General features: G+C 36.2%; 1 protein-coding gene across 1 annotated transcript in view; it reads left to right on the top strand.

The window, feature by feature from the left end:
- CngA (Cyclic nucleotide-gated ion channel subunit A) overlaps positions 1-14,045 on the top strand; it is a 415,321-nt gene extending 401,276 nt beyond the window's left edge. Inside the window, exons 9-10 of the mRNA XM_081727288.1 lie at positions 3,295-3,478; positions 13,229-14,045. Coding sequence (XP_081583414.1) covers positions 3,295-3,478; positions 13,229-13,469 — 425 coding nt within the window. The 3' untranslated portion in view covers positions 13,470-14,045. The remainder of the gene's footprint in view (positions 1-3,294; positions 3,479-13,228) is intronic.
- The last annotated feature ends 8,109 nt before the right edge of the window (positions 14,046-22,154 follow it).

Here is a 22,154-nt window from a genome sequence, read left to right as displayed (position 1 = left end):
TAATACAAATGTTGAGTTCCTATGTACATTCATGTCCAAAATTATTGTCGCATGTCTATAAATATGTTATTGTAAGAATATAATTTGATAACAAATTCGCCCGGTATTTCTTATAATGTTAGTATGTGTATACATGTATGTGGCAAATTTCATGTGAAAAGAGCAGTAAATAAGAACAATAAAAACGAAAATGAAACTTTGTTGTTTACTTAACAACATTTTGTTTTAGTCATTCTAATTTTCGTATTTATAATTATTTTCCTATAAAATTTACCACAAATATACATTTCCCGATTATATACATAGTATCAGTATTAAAAGTACCTTGCTAAATCATTATCAATTTATATTCTTACAAGAAGACAGTTATAGATATGCGACAATCATTTTGGACATGAGTGTACATAACAACTAAAAACTCCATGTTTCAGGGGGAACACTCAAGGTAATCGGTTTCGTTCCATTGTTCACCATAGGTTAAAATTATGCTCAATTAAAATTTCTAAATGTTTTGATTTATCTTTTCTTTAGTTAGCTCATTAACCACCCAAAACTAAATGCCATATTTATACAAATATTCAAGAACTGCGTTATACAGGCAAAAGCTAATGCACGTAGCGTCATCTAAAAGCGTTTATTATTATTATTATTATTATTATTATTATTATTATTATTATTATTATTATTATTATTATTATAATTTCCGCGATACAGAACTGAAGTGTTTATTATTAGGATAAGTCAGGCACTTCGCACCATTAATTTTGAACCTTAATTTTTCATACCATATCCTACTTGTAAACAAACAAACAAACAAAAAAAAAAGGTTTCTGATTTCAAATTGTTCATCTCCACAACACAACTTTAATACGAAACTAGGATTCGTTGCCGGGAAGTAGTTGCAACTTCAAAAATGATTTGATTTTTTAAAAATTATTTTAACATCCCACGGTTATGCCCTTGAAACTGGAGCCAGTGAATAATGGAAGTGAATGATTTTGAATTATTATTTTTGCTCTCCCACCGGGAATCAAACCTGGGACCATATACATCTCAAGACATGCACCAACGGAGAGAGCGAGTTGCAATTTCATTTCTTATTCAATTGCATGTAATCTTGTAATCTTTCCTAGTTATCATCCTATGCTGTCCCGTGAATATCCTAATTTCATTATTATACGTATGATGGAAAATATGATCATCTTTAAATGGTCCTAATGGAACTTTTCTCTAACAAATATTTCAACCTTTAGTGTTACAAACCAAGGAGGTTATAAAATAGAGGATGTGCTCATACAGCAAATTCATGAAGCAATACGTCACAGCTTCGCCACGCCATCTTTGTTGGGAAGCTCACACTGAAACAATGTTCTGTTAAGTTAAAGATAGAAGCTGCAATATCTCAGGCACGTAGCCAGGATTTCGTGAAGGGGGGGGGGGTCCGTAACATGAAGTACTGTGGTCATCACAGCAGTGGCTCTATCATTCTAAACTATTTTACTGGAACATATATTGGTTCGTTTAGCCAGGATTTTCGTAACGGAGAGGGGTGCGTGATATGAAATTCTGAATGCCCACGAGCTCGATCAATGTAAACTACTATCAACATATATTGGTTTGTTAGGACAATAAAATGAGGATATGCTGGTAATTATTTTAATAATAAACTATGAGAAATCTCGAGTAAAATAATAATAAAATAAGTGCTGAAAAAGATCTTACAATATTTACATCACTCCTCTGTTCATTCAAATATAACAATTTTCCTTTCATTATAACCCCAACTACTATAAGAAGTACATATTCACTATTATAAAAAGTACATACTCAATAATGTCTTGTAAAATATTTTACAATATCTGCGTTCCTTTCTCTGTTGAATCAAATGTTAACAGAACTTTCTTTCCATATAAATTTTTGTTTTTGTTATTCCGTCAACTACTGTCTGTTCCAATGACAGGTTAAAGGAGCAGTAGAAAATTGTTTTTGAAGTAACATGTTTGATACTGCAAGGATGCGATGACGAAAATTTATGATAAACAGTGTTCACGTTGTTACACAACGCTACTATACTTTCGGAAGCTTCAAATCTCCCTTAAAATCCCCCTGACTAGTAGCAGAAATTCTGAGAATTTCGTAACTCTTCTAGAAATTCTGAGAATTCCGTAACTACTAGAAATTTCAAATTCTCTGATCCTTCCAGGATATCTCGCTCACCTCGTTACCATGTATTTCAAGTGATACAAATCTCCTCATAAGAAAGAGTAACCAAAAGTTTCCTGATTTTTTAAAATTTTTAACGCGATCCTTCTTTTTCTCATTTAATTTTTCATCCTTCCTTATTTTTTTCACTTCCGGACCCCCCCTGGGCTACGTGCCTGAATATCTTAACGTGCTGTTTCTCCAAAATTAAGCAAACAGCTGGATCATGAAACCAATCATGAAATCAATTGAGCTTAGTAACCCCGCGAGCCCGAATGAGCATGAGTCTCACAGAAAGTAACGTGTCAAGCTCCATTAAAGGTAGTGACACAAAGCCGGAACAAAATTATTGCACTCGAGCCCAAGTGAGAGCAAGTCTAACTAAAAATAGTGAGCGGAAGTCCTGTTAAGTGTAGTGAGTGCGAGTTTCGTTGAAGGTAGTGAGCCCGAGCTCAGTTGAGACCAGTGAGCTAAAATACGAGCCCATTAGAGGCTATAGAACCCGAGAATGAGTGAGCACGAGAACAAATGAAATTAATGAACACCTTCCAAAGTGAGCCCGAGCTCCATTGAAGGTAATGACCGGAGATTCGAACGAAATTGACCAGGGGCCAAATGAGTGGAAACTCAACTATGAGGGTAATGAGCTCAAGCGTGAATGCAATTGAAATTAGTGAGTTTGGGGTAGTAAGAATGAGTTCAAACGAGCATGTGCCCGAACAAAATTACTGAGCGCGAGCGCCAAAAAGACTAGTGACTGTCTCATGTCAGCCAGAGCCCAAATGAGAGCAAACCCCACTGACGTCAGAACGCTCAAAACCCATAGATGATTGTGAGCACGAGAACCTAGCATACGGAAAACGTAATGTTTTGAGCTAACATTAATGGCGGAAAAGAGAGAAGCCAATCACGTTTAGCGATGCTCGCTTGTTTTTCGGCTTCACTAAGTTACGGGAACAAATATAGGTATGGGCAAATCTCTAGTTTATAACATCCTTGATTACAAAGCAATAATATCAGGTTTCAAGATTTGTCTCAATGAGTTCCATCCTGTAAGGTTCGGTCATTAATACAGTTTCTGTTTCTTTCCAGAGATGTCACTGGATAACCTTCAAACTCGATTCGCACGCCTCGTGGCCGAGTATTCGAGTGGACAGTCGAAGATCAAGCAGCGGCTAACGAAAATAGAAAAACAATCGAATGGCGAGGAAGCGTCACGTCCTATCAGCTCAAGGGTCAACAATCTCAGCCCTTGCCCGTACATCACACAACCCAGGTAAGTTTCGGCAACCATTCGTGAATCCAGAGTGATAGCTCGGGAAAGAATACTCACTCCCCCTCACAGGATAAAGTGATTTCTCCTCGCCGATTTCTTTTTTATATGCTAATGGTCTTATTTTTACGTGTTAATAGAACTGTGCCATGCACTTTTGTTTGAAAATAGTTCAACGTAACTCTTACTCACAGTTACAGGGTGTCCGACGGTATAAGCATAGTTCACCAAGTGACACTTATTTTGTCCCTTTTTTCCTGCACACACTGTTTTGTACGGACTGTTTGTATTTTGGGGTCCGTGTCGTTGTCCGTGTCGTACAAAGCATGAAATAAGAAAATATCCGTATTTGACAGTTTTGGAGCTGCCCGAAAATGTGCTAGTCGGGAATCGCTAAAATCTGTGGGGAAAAGAATTGTTTTAATCATATAACATAGGTTAGAGTTAATATACGTAATTTAATTGCATGATTTATTATTTTTGTGTTAATGAAAAAAATTTAAAACATGTTAGTTTTCAATGATGTTTTAAGTATTACAGTAAGAAAAATGTGTGAAAGTGGTTTTTGGGTAAGAAATTTCTAAATATTTATTATGTGTTTGGACACCGTACCTTTCATGGGTCGTCATTTTAAGGCTTGTCCCTATTTTGGATCAAAAAAATATAGCAACCCTACCATTAGGTACCTCCTGAGTTTCCGCGTTATTTCGTGTGGGAGCAACATCGTCCATGAGACGAAACGAGAAATAATGCTGCTTCGTCTCCTCCTGTTCTGTAAATTTATGTATCAGCAGTAGCGTAGCGTGGTATTCCGAAATGGGGATGCCAAAGTTAGTCACTTGTGCGATACAATACTACTAAAATCAGCAATACATAGCTATACCGATGGGAAATATAGGGTTGTAAAAAATTTAGGGGGGAGGCCCCCTAATTGGTGTCCTACTGGTGCATACAGAAGCAAATGCGTGGATTACGTCAGAAGCCAATAAGCAATTGTCTCAGCTTCTTCTTACCACTACCGTGTGACAAGAAAACTTGGCCCCGCTGTTGTATGAACATTGTTTCCAGTATAGTTCCCTTTATTTCTTTCTCGTGAGCAGTTTCTTTCTCCGCATACCATACTTCAATCTCGTTCTTTAAAAAGTCACCCCTAGAAATTTGTCATCTTGAGTCCGGAACTCAGACGTCCATTGGTGAATATAGGCCTGAGTGTATACGTATATCATTTGAAGATGCAAATAGAAAACACTTAAACCAACTCTGGGGGCCTGTTTCTGAGTATGTATTTCGTTGTCAGATATCCAGATACTGAAGGCAGGGGCGCAAATCTGTCTTCAACATTCGGGGAACGGGTAAGACCGTTCCCATTTTTCAAAGCGATGTTCAAAATATTTATGAAGTTGAAAAACAATGCTGTGGAGGATCAGAGTTGTCTTCAATATTTGGAGGAGGGCAGATTTGAGGGAGGAGGGCATATTTGAGGCTTACTCTGGGAGGAGGGGTGATGAAACTCATATTACGGTAGATGAATCTGATTTCTGAGGTGAACCTGTTGTATATTATATACCAGGCGATGTAGATGAAATTGTGATACGTATCAAGTACCGTGAACACATTCTGAAATCTGAATACATGCATATTTATAATTGATATGTTTCTATTTACGCATCCACAATGATCCACATTAAAATTTTAGGACACTTGTTTTGTAATAATATAAATAATGACTTCCTTAAAACGATGAAAGAAAATCAACTATGTGTGGCGCAACAATACTCTTATTTGAGCAAAATTATGATGATCACAATATCATTATAGGAAGCGTTACAGGAATTAAACAAATAGGCCTAGTTGACAATAGACTAACAATAATTAATGACGATGAAATATTTAAAAACACGACTCTTTTTTTAAAATGAAACAAGTCAAGGGAAACAATTTCATCCCACTTTCCTTTGTGGTATTCGGATACAAATCATCACAATTTCAAATAGGGTGGAGGGGACATGTCCCCCTAATTTCCTCGGGATATGTGCCAATGACTGAAGGGCCCAAGCAATCTTTCCGAGGGGCGGGAATGCTGGCTCTCTTGGTCTACCAGATCGGTGACCGTGATTATACAGAATGCTTTATATTTATGCTTGTGTGTGTGAGCTCCCTCAAAAAGTTTCTGGCCACGCCACTGGACATACTATGTACGAGGGCCGTTCGGAAAGTAAAGAACGATTGCGTATCCCGCCCGAAACCGACTTCCCACCATTGTGATCGACTGCGCGGCAGTTAGCTCCTTCCTCCACTTCAGTTTGAGCCGAGTCTGAATGCTGTGCGGTCACGCTACTTGTTTTTGCAGCGCTTCAAAATGCCAGAGCCAATCGAAAATCCCGCCAAATATTAAGTACGGAGTTCATGGCAGGAGGAGCAACAATAAACTCAGAAGCCTGTTATGAAACTCTCCAACGACTTTGACGCGTCATCCAAAACAAGAGACGTGGAATGCTGTTGACAAAAGTGTTGTTGATCTATGACAATGTCCAGCCTCATGCATCAGCACGAACACAGCAGGAACTTCAACGTCTAAACTGGGACATCTTCGGTCATCCTACTTACAGTCCTGACTTGGCACCAAGTGGTATTCACTTATTCCCGAAACTTAAGGATTTTTTGGGAGAAAAACAGTTAACAAGCGATGAGGAACGCAAGCAAGCAGTGTCAGCCTGGCTCAAATCTTTGGCGGCAGATGAGTATGACATCGGCATTGAAAAACTGGTCCCACGTTATAACAAATGTTTTGACAACTATGGCGATTACGTAGAAAAGTAGAGTAAGGTCCTGTGGCATTGTAAATAAAGTTTTGTGCTGATATCTTTTATTTTCATTTAACCATGCAAAAACGTTCTTTACTTTCTGAATGCCCCTCCTATTTCTGATGAAGATTAATAGTTTGCCTTTAATTACGATTACAATTACGATTTATTTAATTATGATTAAAGCATAACTATTTTTATACTATTATTTACATAACCGACATGCTTCAAAAAGGCACTGAACTAGCCATTTCTGTTTTGTTCTATTTCCTTGACGTTAGCGCTCGTACGTTCTGTACAGAAACTAGCTTAGTTCAAAATAGATAGAGTTGGAAATACTTGAAGATATGCCAGCGTATATCTAAAGCAAAATGTAGAGTTGTAAGGGGTGAAGAGAGTTAAGAAAGCAAGTAGTTGCGCATGCGCACTCGACAGAAAGCAGACGAAACCCCCGTTTCTTGCAGTAGGCCTAGATGCCCAAGGAACATAGCATACGACATGAGGAAAGAGAAAATGTACATCTGAGTGACGCGCATGCGTAGGTTCCGCTTATCAAAGTAAGGCGAGAGAGCACATCTAGAAGATTGCAGTGGAAATAATTGGGATAATTACAAGCAAACAATTTATATACAATGAAATACGTACTTTTTCTTATTAATAGGGGATGCCGGGCATACTAGCATTCCCTTACGCTACGCCGCTGTGTATCAGTACAAAATTTAGGCCCTGATCTTTTTTCAGTATCATCTAAAAGCTATAATGATCCTTCCGTATAATGAAAGATCCAGGAAGGATGTTATATAACAACATTTAAACTATATTTGTTATTCGAGTATATTGTGTAGAGAACTGTCTATCTTGAAACGTGGATAAATGTTCTTCCTTGTGTTCGTACAATCATTTTCTCAATTTATGTAGCTCTTATATTATGAATCATATAACACTTAAACTATGTTGGAGACCTAAGACTTGGGTCGACAATTGTTGGTCACGAGATTTGTGAAATTTCTCTTCTCGTTTAGTACTTTCATGTTTTTCATCGTGTCTTGTCTCGAATTAAATATATATATTTCTTGACTCGTTTTCGGGATTTTTCTGGTTCATATTTTATGTTAACAGAGCCCCATATTCACCAGCACAGTGGACAGTAAAGCCAAGGTACAGAACTATGAACCATAGAACAGTGGCGGATCCAGGGGGGCGATCTTCCCCCCTCAGAAGAGGAAACTTTCTTACTTTATATATGTAAATAAAGCCCATCCCAGAGTTTGGAGCTCTTAAAAGTAGCTCTAAGTAGCAGTATTACAACCCACCGCCCTCCCCCAGAAGTTCGTCCTGGATTCGTCTCTGCAATAGAACAGAGCCTCCTATGTTCGTCGAAGCACATGCTAAACCATGACGGCAAACTAAGGCCCGCGAGACAAAAAATGCTGCTCCCTCAGAAATATTCTATGCGGTCCGAGACATAATTTCTAATCATACAAATGGAAAGGAGAACAGGATTATTTCGTATGAGTTGTATTAAAAGCAGTTTGATAGATGGGCATTTAACTTCTCTTCTGGAAATAAGTGCATTGTAGTTTGAACCAGGTTATGGAAAATTGTAACATTAACTGAGTTTAGTGTTACTAGAATTTTGTAAAATATACCATGGGCTTTTTCTAATAGATTAGCCCGGCTAGATTTTTGTCTCTTTCCTATACCCCTTCCCGAAAAAAAAAAAGAAGTGTTCCCATCTCTGAGCTAGACAATTGTCTCCCACAATGGATTATGACATATTGTTTAATACACTCAGACTTTTTCTCCTGCCTTCTTCTGTCTCAGCACGACTGCCCTGTCCCCTGGTAAAAAAATGTCTAAAAATAACACAAAATTTACAATTTTTCTTTTGCTTGTTTTTCATAAGTGAAAGGAGATAACTTACCACAGTCATAGATTATGTTATTCTACAACAGAAAAAATGAACCTGAAGAATTTTCAGTGTTGGCAGAATAACATTTCACCCAAAATCTAAGTTAATGCAGCGACTAGAGGAACGAACTCAACTTCGTTTGATTACGTATGATGTTGTTTTGGTATCCTGAGAACTACTTTTTAAATAGTAGTTGTATTTAGTTTGTAATAAACCAAATAGTTTTAACATACAATTATTAAAAATTAAATAATAATGTTATTTAAAAAGTAGCTCACAAGATTCCAAGACAACACGATACGTAATCAAATGCAGTTGAGTTTTGTTCCTCTAGTCTCTGTTTCTGTCAAAATCTAGTCTGCTTACATTTTCAGGGAAATGTTATTCTGGTAACACTGTAACTGAAACTATTATGTCTTTTTTAAAATTTAATAAATAAGTATATACTACTCTGGTCAGAAAAGTATTAATGATTTAAATGTCATTATTTGCTGTCAAATTTTTGAGTAACTTGTTTCGCCACAATCATGTCTTCTCCAATTCACCAGTTCAGCGCCGAAACTTAGATTTTCTTCTGGGGGCAAACATTAATATTTGCGCCCCTAGAAAAAGTTGTTTTGGGCCCTCCCGCACTCTTTGTGGGCCCCTGGAGCCTATGGGCCCTCCCGCACACCCCTGGATCCGTTCCATACACAGGGCCCGTTCTAGACATTTCTTAAGTATAAGCAAACAATATTTCGGCGCCCCCACCTGAATCATAATAAAATAATAGAAATTTGTAATGGACAAACATTTTTAAGTAACACAGTAACACACAAAAAATTACAGTTCTGTGTACCGGACACCAAAGTATAAATTCGATGTACACTCATATCCAAAACGATTGTCGCACATCTATAACTGTTTTTTTGTTCGAATATAATATGATAATGATTTTGCAGGGTACTTTAATACTGATACTATGTGTATAATCGGGAAATTTATATTTGTGGTAAATTTCATAGGAAAAGGATTATAAATACGAAAATTAGAATGAGTAAAACAACACGTTGCTAAATGGACAAGAAAGTTTTATTTTCGTTTTGCTGTCCTTATTTACTGCTCTTTTGACATGAAATTTACCACATACATGTCTTTGACGATTATACACATACTAACATTATAAGAAATACCAAGCATATTCGTCATCAAATTATATTCCTAGAACAACATATTTATAGACATGCGACAATAATTTTGGACATGAGTATACTTTGTTAGACAGAGTCCAAATTTCGAAAACCTAGGACGATTGACTGTGTAAATTTTTTATAGGCGAAAATTTGACCGATTTTGGATAGGGAGGACACACGTTTTATGCCCATAAAACAAAACTGACACAGTCAATTGCCCTAGGGTTTCGGAATTTGGATTCTGTGTAACAAAATATACCAAGTCCATATCCTGGAGTCAACGGCAAAGAACATCCTTTTTATATGGCTGTGTTACACGTATGGCAAGATAGCCTCCCCACTTTAGAACATTGAAACAATGACTAGGTCATTCGTTTGTACTACGTTTGTACCGTTTGTTCCGAAAATATTTTCGTTTGTACTATTTTCCTTATAGGGTTACTTGAGAGGTCAACTGGGGGCTATCTTGGCGCCAAGACAGCCCCCCCCCCCGTATCACAGCACAAAAAATTGAAATACGTCATTCGAAAGCAAATCGTTTGTAACGTTTGTACGAAAAAGGTTTTGTTTGTACCCTGGTAGTTTTCGAGAAAGAGGGGATGACATCTTGGCGCCAAGATAGTCCCCCAGTTGACCTCTCAAGTAACCCTATAAGGAAAATGGTACAAACGAAAATATTTTCGGTACAAATGGTACAAACGTAGTACAAAAGAATGACCTAGTTATTGTTTCAATTTTCTAATGTGTGTGTGTGTGGGGCTATTTTGCATACGTTACATGTATCCTTCCTATTCAAAATTGTTCAAGTTTTTCGCCCATAAAAAATTTGCACGGTCAATAATCCTGGGGTTTCGAAATTTGGATTCTGTGTAACAAAGTACATGGAGTCCATTACCTGGAGTCCGGTGTACAGAACCTTAATTGTTTGTGTGTGGCTATATAATTGTTACAATTTCAAATTTCTTCTATATCTATAGTCTCTCTGTGAATATTAACGAAAAATGGCGAAATTATAACTAAGTAACTGTAGATGATTAGATGATTACTGAACAAAGTTCCAATTTTAATAATTAACAGCATTATTTATTAAATAAGTACAAGACACAACTAAGATGTATTTTGACAATTACAAACATAAAAGTCGAAAGAGAATAAAACTCATGAGCTTCAAGTCAAACATTAATACAGGCTTGATTTTGACAAAGACGTACGCTTTTATCTTCATTAAAAGCATATTTACATAGTATTGTCTAGTGATATGATTACGATAATTAGTTTAATTTCTTTCCTTTTTTATTACTGAAAAGTTCATGTTATAAAGACACTTTTATGGATTTCAATTTGGCAAAATCTCTTATTATTGCAACCATATCTACTGAGTGTCATTTTATCAATGGCCATCAAAGCTAATCTATTTAATCGTTTTTGAGATATAGTTGATCTCCAATAATTCTTTATTAATGTTAGCTGAACTTTTTTAATACACCACAAATGATAAAAGTGTGTGCCTTAATCGATAATTAATTTGTCTTCAATCCAGTGGCGGAACTTCAAAATTAGGTCCCCTCCAGAAAAATTCTTTTCAGCGCCCCTTTGGCCTATAAACCAATCCAGTCCTTTCATGTCTCTTTCCAACATAGACGTTCGAAATCAGGTAATGAGTAACACAACGTAGGCAGTGATGCACCCAAAATTTCTCTTTTGGATCCGAAGATTTTTCGGAGTAGCCTACAAAACGCAAATAATGTTGTGTATTTGTCCCCTGAAATTGTATTAATTTTCTTAAATATTAAAGGACTATTACCAAATGTTTAAAAATATCGCTTCATCTAAATATAACACGATAGAATGGATTGATAATGATTGTTACGTTGTTATAATACATCGACCATGTGTATACGCTACTGTGATTGACAGTGAGAGTTCTGAAAAAAATGTTCTATTTATAATCCTAATGAGCTTTCGATTATAGTTTCGTTTTCGATTCCAGTTACCCTTTCAAGTTATATAAGCACTGCGTGAAAACTAATTGTATTCAAACAAATTTTGAAATAAACTAAATTTAACTCAAACCCGCAACCGAAGAGACCATATCCATTCCATTTTAATTTAACAATTAAATTACTGCAATCAAGTGAAACAAACTTAGTTTCAAAATTTTGTCGACTTGCAAATGTTTCGTTAATACTAACTGGTATTGACAACTTCCCCACCTGACCATCTGTACGATTATCACTTTCGAAATTTTGTCCAGAAGTCGAAAGAAACTTTTTAGAATCTTCGCTTCCATCTCATCTTTCACGTTTCTTAGCTTTTTCCCGATAAAATGCTCACTTGATTTTTTTTTTATTGTTGGGCATTATTATTACATGAAAAACAAAGTATTACTGAAAAGTGAAAACACATATCATTATAAATATTATGACTCCAGATAAAAACGAAAATGTTGAGGAATAACAAATGGACTAATAGGCATTAACAAAGTGGCATTAAGTAGTGGGCAGCAATTGTGAGCCTCTGATATTAGGAACTTAAGTTAAAATTTCCCTCAGAAATGATCAAAAATTCCATTTGTACCGCCGTCTTAGTATTTGTCCCCCTCTCTGGACCAATGGATAACAAAAGTCTAGTCGCTTGAACTTCGATAATGTGCATTTCATTTACGCTGATCTTTCTCAACCCTTAACTATAGTCATTGAACCGAAGTACTATGCAGGGACACTGCTTATGACAAGACGGAGCACCCCTGAAAACATTTCTTGGTACTGTGATAGTGCTACTCAATCCATAAGCAACACATGCAATTGACTTCTTTTTGTTTGTTGATACAGTATATTTCCCATTTCAAAGTCATATTTGGCAATGATATTGTCTAGTAAGTCGAGGAAAGGTTATTGGGAGAGGAATGAAGCCTCTGTTATATTTGTATTTTGTGCATATGATGGAATTGTGGAAAGAATGCCGCTGTCTTTAGTCGAAGTGTTTCATATAACATCTATTGAAAAGCTAAATTTTCCTATATTTTATCTCATATTCTAAAATCTCCCTTTTCCCTCTTTTAAAAAAAAAAAAATCTTTCCTAAATCTTCCTCTGCAGCGGGAAAAATTCCTCAAACTAGCATCATTTGTGAGTGTGGCATTGACACCAACTGATGTACGAGTCCATTTCAATTGTAAAGGTGTGCTTTACAGCCAACCATGCAAAGATTCGACTTTAAAGTCCTTTGGATGTATTTTATCTATATCTCAGTCTGTACAATATTTATTTGAAGCTTTTGGAAAATTTTCATCATAACATTTTCTTTAATAAATATTCATATTTAAAACATAGAGTTTATTTCCCAGCTTGGGTCCTCTTCACTTGGCGCCTCCTGCGAACGCGTAGGTCGCTATATTCAAATTCGGCCCTGTCTATACATGACAAATTAATTAAGGGAACAATATTGACAAATCTCAAAGCCATACGAATAAATATTATTTCTGGGGCCCCTAATAGTAGACAGTTTTTTTTTCACTGAAATAGGCCAACGACTCATTTTTGTTTTATTTACCTTTTGTGTGCTGTTTTCTTTATGTAATGTAATGAACCTGTTTGATGCTTCATTTATAATTTCATATTTGTATCGTATATGGAGTAGAAAAATGTTGTCTTAAAGTGGGCCCCCCTTGAACGGCGGGGAGCTTCTCTGAGGGGCAGTTGTCTCCCTGCCCCCCACAAGTTACGGCCCTGATATAACTTTACTTAGTCTTATTATTATTATTATTATTATTATTATTATTATTATTATTATTATTATTATTATTATTATTATTATTATTATTATTATTATTATTATTGTCTAACATTAGTTTCTTCTATTTTCAGGATCTACCCGCCTGGTTTTATCCAAACAACTCCGAAGCACTCTGGTGTCGAAACCACGAACTCCTCAGCAGAGGGTCAAGAGAGCACAGATGATCCGTCCAAATCCTCCAAAAGCTCTCACTCGCTGCACGTAGGAAATGTTTCTCGTAATCGCCACCAGATGGAAGCAGCGCGCAGATCTTTCTCAGGAATCTGTCGCAGCAAAAGCGACTCCAAGCGGCAAAAGCAGAATACTGTTTGACATACGGTAGTCCAGGCAAGGGGACTCGGCTAGAAATAAAACAATACACTAAAACATTCAAATGACTATAGAAAGAGTATTGAAAGACAGAAAAATATCCCTCCGTTTCATAAAGACATCTATAGTTGACTGAATTTTTAAGATTTATCTATTTTCATACGGTTGACGAACGAATTTATTTATTTTTGATTGCGGAACGTGTTAAGTTCAAGGGCACAGTTTAACCAATGTGTTAAAAGTGTTTTAAATAGTGTGACAACGATATTTTGAGTGTATCCATTGCCTTTTTTTTATGAAACAGGCTGTGGGCTAAGTTAGTTGTATAAATGAAGTTTATCGTTGTAAGAGAAAGACATATATATATATAAAATATAAACATCGGAAAGTTTCTAAGTAAAGTGGAAATACATTTCGGACAATATACATTTTGTCTTGAACCGTGTGTGCACTTATAGACAATTGACTTTTTTTAAACGAAAAATTATTCTCCGAACATACAATAATATTTTTATTGTATTAAAAAAATACATTTTATGGAGAATAATGTTGAACTACTGTATATTATATGATTATAATACCCAAAATATAACTAAAAAAACTTAACTTTTTTTTTTGTAAAGTGTTTACGTTTATTTGTCAACATACACTACCGTATTTTTCTGACGTAATCATAAAATTATGTACACTAGTCATTTCTGAGCGTCTGTCAGTACGTTAGTGTATGGGACCCATTGTGATTTTACGTTCTGTATTTTTCATAAGCTGGAAAAGTTTTATTTTCCGCCCATGTCCAAGGTTTCTTGAAGAAAGTTTTTTCAAAGGAGTAGACAAAGTCAAACTGTCACGAGACTGCGTTGGGACATTATTTGACAAACAAAGTGTCCAGCTCAGGAATGAAATGTAATTTATCTTACATCAAGGGCGCCCATCAGGGGGGGCAAGGTGGGGCGCTCGCCCCCCCCTAGAGGAAATTGTGTTTCGGAAGATCAAAAACCCAATAGATATTTTAGAATAGTTACAGCAAAATTTGAGACTACATTTGTTGTGGTTTCCAAGGGGGACTTATACTTGCCCCCCCCCCCTTGGAAACCACAACATGAGCGCCCTTGTCTTACATTGTTAGTAATGGTTGGAGGTGGAGATGGTTAGAGAATTTCCGGAAGAGGATAAACTCACTGGAAGTATACCTGGAACAACACTGCCCATAACAAATGATGTTTCGTAACTAAAAGTTCTCTTCTGACTGAAAATTAAAGACACGGCTGACATTATAATTGAAGTTAGCGTACGCAAGCTTTGGCCATTTTACTCAATCAGTGGCGTCTTGTAAGGAAACTTAACATCGGTAAAAATTGCAATGTGCGTATCTCGCTGTAATTTAGCTGCGGTACGATTATAATTTTTTACCTATATAATATTCCTCACGGACCGCCACTGTAATTAGTGTATATGCATATTTGTGTGTATACCAGTTCCATTCATTGGTGTCAGCAACCCATAAACTTTGGATGGGACTAACTACCGGGAGAACTGCGGTTTATGGAGTACCCCCAGGAAAGCAAAAAAAATAAAATAAAATAAAATAAAAAATAAAAAAATTAAAAATATAAAAAATTAAAAATTAAAAAATAGTCTTCCCAAATTTTTAAAAACTTTTTTACTTAAAAAGCAAATAAAACTTTTATTTTTTGTGTTTTATTCTTACCTTCGATAGTTTATTTATTTATTTGGAAGTGTTGTACTAAAAGACATACTTACACAACACTATACAGTTTGTTCGTTCATTCAAACAGTAAAATTCAATCTTGTTTTACAATTTTAGTTAAACTTAAATGATACAAGTGTGTGTCAAAAACAAAATAATGATAAAACGTAGTGTGAAGTGAATATTTAGGAACAATAAAGTTTTGAAAACATGTTTTATACCAGGCCCGTAGCCAGCTCGAAAATGTAGGGGGGCCCGGTGAAAGTTAGGGGGCCCGATCCAAAAATATTATAGTTCATCCCATATTATAGTTCATTTGCAAGCGTATTGTGAAAATTTTAGAGGAGGTCAGTAAAAATTTAGGGGGGGCAGACCCCCTGGACCCCCTGGATACGGGCCTGTTTTATATCTACAAGCCTACAACTAATGTAAATAAGGCATAAAATGTATATTAAAAAAATAGTTTTTAAAAAACTATACTAAACTCGCTTTGCTACTCGGTATGTAAACAGGGGGGCGCGTTGGCTCAGTGGTAGAGCGTTCACCTCCGGTGCTTGGGGTCCCTGGTTCGATCCCAGCTCGCGCCGTGTGGACTTTGTGGTGGACAAACACCGTGCTCGTGGGTTTTCTCGGGTTCTCCCGTTTCCTCCCACTTTCTTCATTCCACCATTTCACTCATTTCTCATTATCACCGTCTCCTTTAGCCTAACCGGCATAACCGTGGGACGTTAAACTTAAAGATTTCATTTCATTTTTTCGGTATGTAAACAATTTTTTTTTTTTTTTTTTTTTTTTTTTTTTTACTTTACAGTTTATTCAACCTTCACCTTCATACAAGGTGACCAGAATTTTTACTTGCAAAAACCGGACGTATACGAATCGACGAGGGGGCAAATAAGTATCTGACTTTCAGGTTGCATTTTGAGACTCAGTAGTGTTTTCAATTTACAAAATACAGAAGTAAGAGAGATAACACAGTGTTTCTAATTTAAGTACTACCCAACAATGCTTCTAACTACTTGAACACTAAGAATTCCCATTCAATTTCCACTTAAACTACAGAACACTGAATTCTCATTTGAACATTCAGAAGTTCCATACACGACTGAACCTTCCCAATGAGTGTTGATACGGAAAAGTGTAGAATTTGTATTGACCATTCATATTTTGAATAATAATTACGGGAGACTTGGGTCATTTTTGCTTAAAAACGGGATATTTAGGCGTCCCGTTTGAGAATCAGAAAAAAAACGGGACAATGGTTGAAAAAAGTGACTGTCCCTGCTAAAACGAGACGTCTGGTCACCTTGCCTTCATAGGACCAAATACTGACTGCCTTTTCGCACAATTGGAAATAAAATTTAGTAGTACTTTTTTCATATTAACCTTGTCTAACATTGTTTTGTGAACTTAGCAAACTGCTACATAGTTGAGTTTCTTTCGGCTCATAGTTAACAAGATATTTGAAAGATTAAGGGAGGACAAAAACCGTTTTACGAATATTGAGGGAGACACATCCTCGGTGGGATTGACGGCCGTGGGTCCATGAAGACTTAGATTTTAAAACCTGACCCGACTCTAATTAAATTCAGTGTTTACGCACTTTGAGGCTTACAGAACTAGGGATGGCCTTTTTCGAAAAATCTGTTTTTCGATTTTCGGAAATTTCATTTTTGGTTCTTTCGTTTTTGGCTTTTACGAAAAAGTTTTTGTTTTAAGTTTTCCGTTTTTTTGAAAATTTTTTCGTTTTTCGAATTTTTTTTCGAAATTTTTTTGTTTTCCGAAAATTTTTGTTTTTCGTTTTTCGAAAAAAAAATTCGTTTTTCGTTTTTTCGAAAAAATCGTTTTTGTTTTTCGAAAAAAATTTCGTTTTCCATTTTTCGTTTTTGAAATATTCATTTTTCGAAAAAATGTGGCCATCCCTATACAGAACAGGATGACTAGGGATTTAATGGAATTTATTTATTTTTTTTCAGAAAGTCGTTGGGTGTTCCGAAAAAAATGCATAAGGAACACAAATATCCCTCATTATCATCGTATGTATTCTGCCATTATTGGCTGGTTAATTGCCTCAACTGAGAAGCTTCCATGCTCCACGGTCTTCAGTTAACCTCTTTGTCTTCACGTATGATTTTTCAGTTTTGATCTCGTCCTTCTCTCTCTCCCTCTCTTTCCTACCGCCATATCCTCTAGCACAGTGATGTCCAATTATAATTAGCCTGAGGACCATAACTGTCTTTACTAGTAAAGTGGAGGGCCGCAGCTAATAATAATAATTGGAATAATAATAATAATAATAATAATAATAATAATAATAATAATAATAATAATAATAATAATAATAATAATAATAATAATAATAATAATAATATACCTATTAGATACCTATTCATTGTGACAGATAATGGTCACTAGCAGTGTTTACAACGGTGGCATATCTACATTCATTCCTGTTGTTGCGAGGCGTAAAAGAGAAGAATCTCCAACGCAGCTTGTGAAGCGATTCTTCACAATTTTCATGGTGAAAAATGCACTTTCACACAAATAAGTACTACCAAACATTAACACTCTTTTTCGACTAAACTCTCCAAAGTTAAGGAAATAGGTTGCCGTGAATGCCCACGCCTTTTTTGTTGTACAGAAGCGCTAAATGGATGCTTTATTTCGAAAGAAGAGTGGAAATATTAAAAAGAATGAATAAATATAAATGAAAATAGTATAAGTAATAACAATCGTAAGTCCTAAAAGCTTCGTGGGCCGCAGAAAATGGTTTGGCGGGCCGCATGCGAGCCGCGGGCCGCCATTTGGACACCACTGCTCTAGTTTGTCCCTCATGATACAGTTCCTTCTTAGCGAATGTCCAATCCAGTTTCTCTTTCTCTTCTCAATTACATCTAAACTGTTCTTTTCTCCCCCAACCATTTCTAACACCCTCTCATTCGTTTCTCGGTCAACGCAGCTAATGCTCTCCATTCTTCTCAACACCCACATTTCGAAAGTGTCCAGTCATTTTTAACCATTTTTGTGTAATGTCCATGTTTCTGCCCCATACAGTACAACACTCCACACGAAGCATTTTATGAGTCTTTTTTCTCAACTCCTCTAGATCCACCTCAAAAAAAAAAAAAAAAAAAAAAAAAGTCAATCGACTAATATTTGTACACTTTATTAACATAACACCATACTTGTTTAGTAAAGAAATGAATGATGTAGCCTAAACATTAGATTTTATTCTTCATCTCCCTTTCTTTGAGGACACGGGTGGCCCCGTGTAGCGTAGTCACTAACGCTCTCGCCTTCGCTGCGGGCGATCCCGGGTTCGATTCCCGGGGGGGGGGGCACTCGATCGAAAAAGTGTAACACGCTTTTTCAGGCCAGCTACCCTGAATGAGGTTTTCCTCATTCACACCAAGCAAATGCCGGGGTGGTACCTAACTTATAGGTCCCAGGCCGCTTCCTTCCTTCCCTTTCCCCGGATTGTGTGCTCGCCGAGGGACGTCATCCCTCAAAACGTGAAGGGCTAAATGGCCTTAGATGCCGACAGCCAGAAATCTAAATTCCTAAATCGTAAATCTTTGAGGACACGGTGACTTAATGATAGAGGGCTTATTTCTGGTATGTGAAGTTCCTGGTTCGAGTCTCAGCTAATTAATTTTTTGGTGAACAACATTGTGTCCGTGGGTTTCCTCGGGGTTCTCCCGTTTCCACCCACTTTCTCATTCCACCAATTCTTCCACCACCATTAATTTACTTTAATTATCGCCTCCCTTAGCCTAAAGAGCATAATCGTGGGACGTTAAACTGAAATATTTCATTTCATTTTTTCTTCCTTTGATTATAAAAATAATCTACTGAAGTTCTATCAGATTTCCTGAGAAAATCTTCGTTTTACGCCCTACAGTTGTGCCGGCTAGGTTAAAGGAGACGGTGATGGTGAGAAATAAATGAAAATTGTGGAATGAAGAAAGTAGAAGGAGACGGGAGAACCTCGAGAAAACCCACGCACAAGGTGTTTGTCCGCCACTAAGCTCACTTGGCTCAAGCTAGGATCGAACTAAGGACTCCATGCGCCAGAGGCGAACGCTCTAGCATTGAGACACCGCGGCCCTATGGATTTTCTGCCAATATAAGTAGTAGTAATTAACAATTACTTATCGTCTTTTCGGTTGCAGAATAACACAGGTATAAGCATACGTATTCGACCCCTCCAGAAAAAATCTTTTAGCCCCCCCTCCCAACAAAAAAAATTTGGTTGCATGCAAACTAAGACCGCCACCCCTGCTCACCCCGAATGTAAATAGATTATCACGTTTCTCATTGGTATATTAATTATCTTATTTATTAAAATGCATATGAATCTCAAACTCAAGGGGGACTTTTGCCTCCATTGCCCTCCCCGAATACGCCGCTGCTTTTATTAATTATTCGTCTTCATTAGTTCAAAGACGTAAGCGCTGAGCGTGAAACTAAAATAAAAAATTATCATTCATTTGATTTGTGGCAAAGTTTCTGAAAAAAATCGAGTGGTATACTAATTTTTGTGGTGTTAAAATTTTCGTTTGTTGTCATATGATGCAATAGTTTTAATTCTGTTAGAATCGTATTATTATTATTATTATTATTATTATTATTATTATTATTATTATTATTATTATTATTATTAATTTATCACTGTATAAGAAAAATACAAATCATTGAGTGGTAGATGAAATGTATTATTGCTTTCTCCTTCCTTATAGTAGGCTTTCCGACCATACGATATAGGCCCTATTATATCATATTATTATAATTTAATTATAATTATAATTTATCATGATATACGAGAATTTAAGCGTTAATGTTATATATGTTAATAAGTTGTGATAATAGGTGAATATACGATACTTTTAGAACGCACACTATTTTTTTTTTCAATTTTTGAATGTGCAAATAAATTGCGAGTATATATTTAAAAAAATATACAATACACACGCACACTGAGGTTTTTAATACTCATTCCAACTAAAATAAATCAACAACGAATTGACAAATGCCAACTATGCATCCATTCTTTAAATTCAATTACATTTAACAAGGGTAGAAATGTTGTTCAAAGTAGTGTTTACAATCACTGGCGCAAATTCCGGAGGGATGAGGGGGATATGTACCGCAATCTTGGAACTGGGGGGAATTCCTCCTAATAAAATCGATTTGAAATCTATTTTTGAGGGGGGGCGGAGAAATATGCTGATTTGTGTCCGACTGCCGCAAAGGAAAGTGAGATAAAATTGATGTCCAATGCTGTATAATGTACAACAGATTCACCTCAGAAATCAGATTCATCTACCATAATATGAGTCTCACCTCACCTCCTTCCCCCAGAATAAGCCTCCAATCTTCCCGTCTCCCAATGTCGACGACAACTCTGGTCCCTTGATCTTCTACAGCATTGTTTTTCAAGTTCATAAATATTTTGAACATCGTTTTTTTTAAAAAAAAAAAAAAGATTATGGGAACTGTGTTACCCGCCCCCTTCCAATTTTGAAGACAAATTTGCGCCGATGTTTATACGGATAAAAATGTGGGGAGGACAGTGATACCGATTTGGAGCTGGAAACTTAAGGATACTAGATAAGTTTATTATATATTATTGATATTATTAGTAGTATTATATATAGTAGTATTATATATTAGTAGTATTGTTTCTACCATTATCACGTGCGTAACGAATATACGATAACTTTTTTGTACTACACGATAATTTTAAAGACAAAAACCGACAATCATATTCTCTGAGGTTGGCAACCCTGCTTAATAGTGACATAGGTACACACTACTTGTAAGAATAGCTAAAACAATAAACAATTTGTCACGAGTTAAACAGAACTATTAGATTAGTCTGATGATTCAACTTACGTATTTATTTTCACCTTCAGTATGTCAATTTTATCTCTTTTTCATTCAAGAATTATTAAATTATCAGATACTTCACATGTTATCACTGACGATTGCATCAAATGAATCACAGGGAAAAAAAGTCTAGCTGTGTAATACGTGCTTTCAAGATGGCGTCCATAAAAATAACAACAGCACTTAAAACACTTTTTAATATATATATATATATATATATATATATATATATATATATATATATATATATATATATATATATATATATATATATATTCTAGAAGAAATACTTTGTTATCACTTGAATAGGCTTATGAAAGCTATTTTACAGACGTGTCATTTTTAAAAGTTACATATGCTCGCTGCTCAAAGAAAATAAAGTGACATTTCTTTCTTTTCGGCGTCCTGTTAACCAGTGGCGGCTGGTACTATATGTTGCATGGTTGTGCAACCGGATATTTCTTTAATACTAAAGATATTTTTAAGTATTAAAGTAATGTATCAGTAAAAAATAAACCTTTGCTCTTGAGCGCAAAACAGTATTGATGGATTTCTAAGAAAATTAATTTTAAAAAAAACTGAAAGAAAGAGAGTGATATACGAATCCAGTGGCAGCAAGCGTTTATAGCATCTGCACTTAAAAACTAGGGATGGCCACCGGTTCTCGGAGATCCGGTTTTCAGATCCGGTTCTGGAACCGGTTCCGGACCTGGATCCGAAAACAAGGTTCTAGAACCGGATCTTAGGAACTGGTTCCAGACCTGGATCCGAAAACCCGGTTCCAGAACCGGATCTTAGGAACCGGTTCCAGACCTGGATCCGAAAGCCAAAAAAACCCGTAAGGGAGGCACAAATTTCACCTTCAAAATACTGTAAAGAAGACCATGCGCTTGTGCCCTCCCCGACCAACTCTCTTGTGCCCCCAGAAAAAAATTTTGGGCCACCAGTTTTTTTTTTTTTTTTTGTTTTTACTTTGGTCCACCAGTGAGTGTTTAGCCAAATGAGTTGACCAGTTTGCCTGTTTAACCATTGAGTTTGCCAGTTACCCAGTTTATTTAGCCAAATGAGACAAGCGACCACCGCCTGGGCGC

Source organism: Thermobia domestica, chromosome 10 (assembly GCF_964235325.1).
Source record: "Thermobia domestica chromosome 10, izTheDome1.hap1.1, whole genome shotgun sequence".
Classification (NCBI taxonomy): domain Eukaryota; kingdom Metazoa; phylum Arthropoda; class Insecta; order Zygentoma; family Lepismatidae; genus Thermobia; species Thermobia domestica.
Note: the sequence above shows the minus strand (reverse complement) of the source record. Positions and strands in the feature narration are given on the sequence as shown.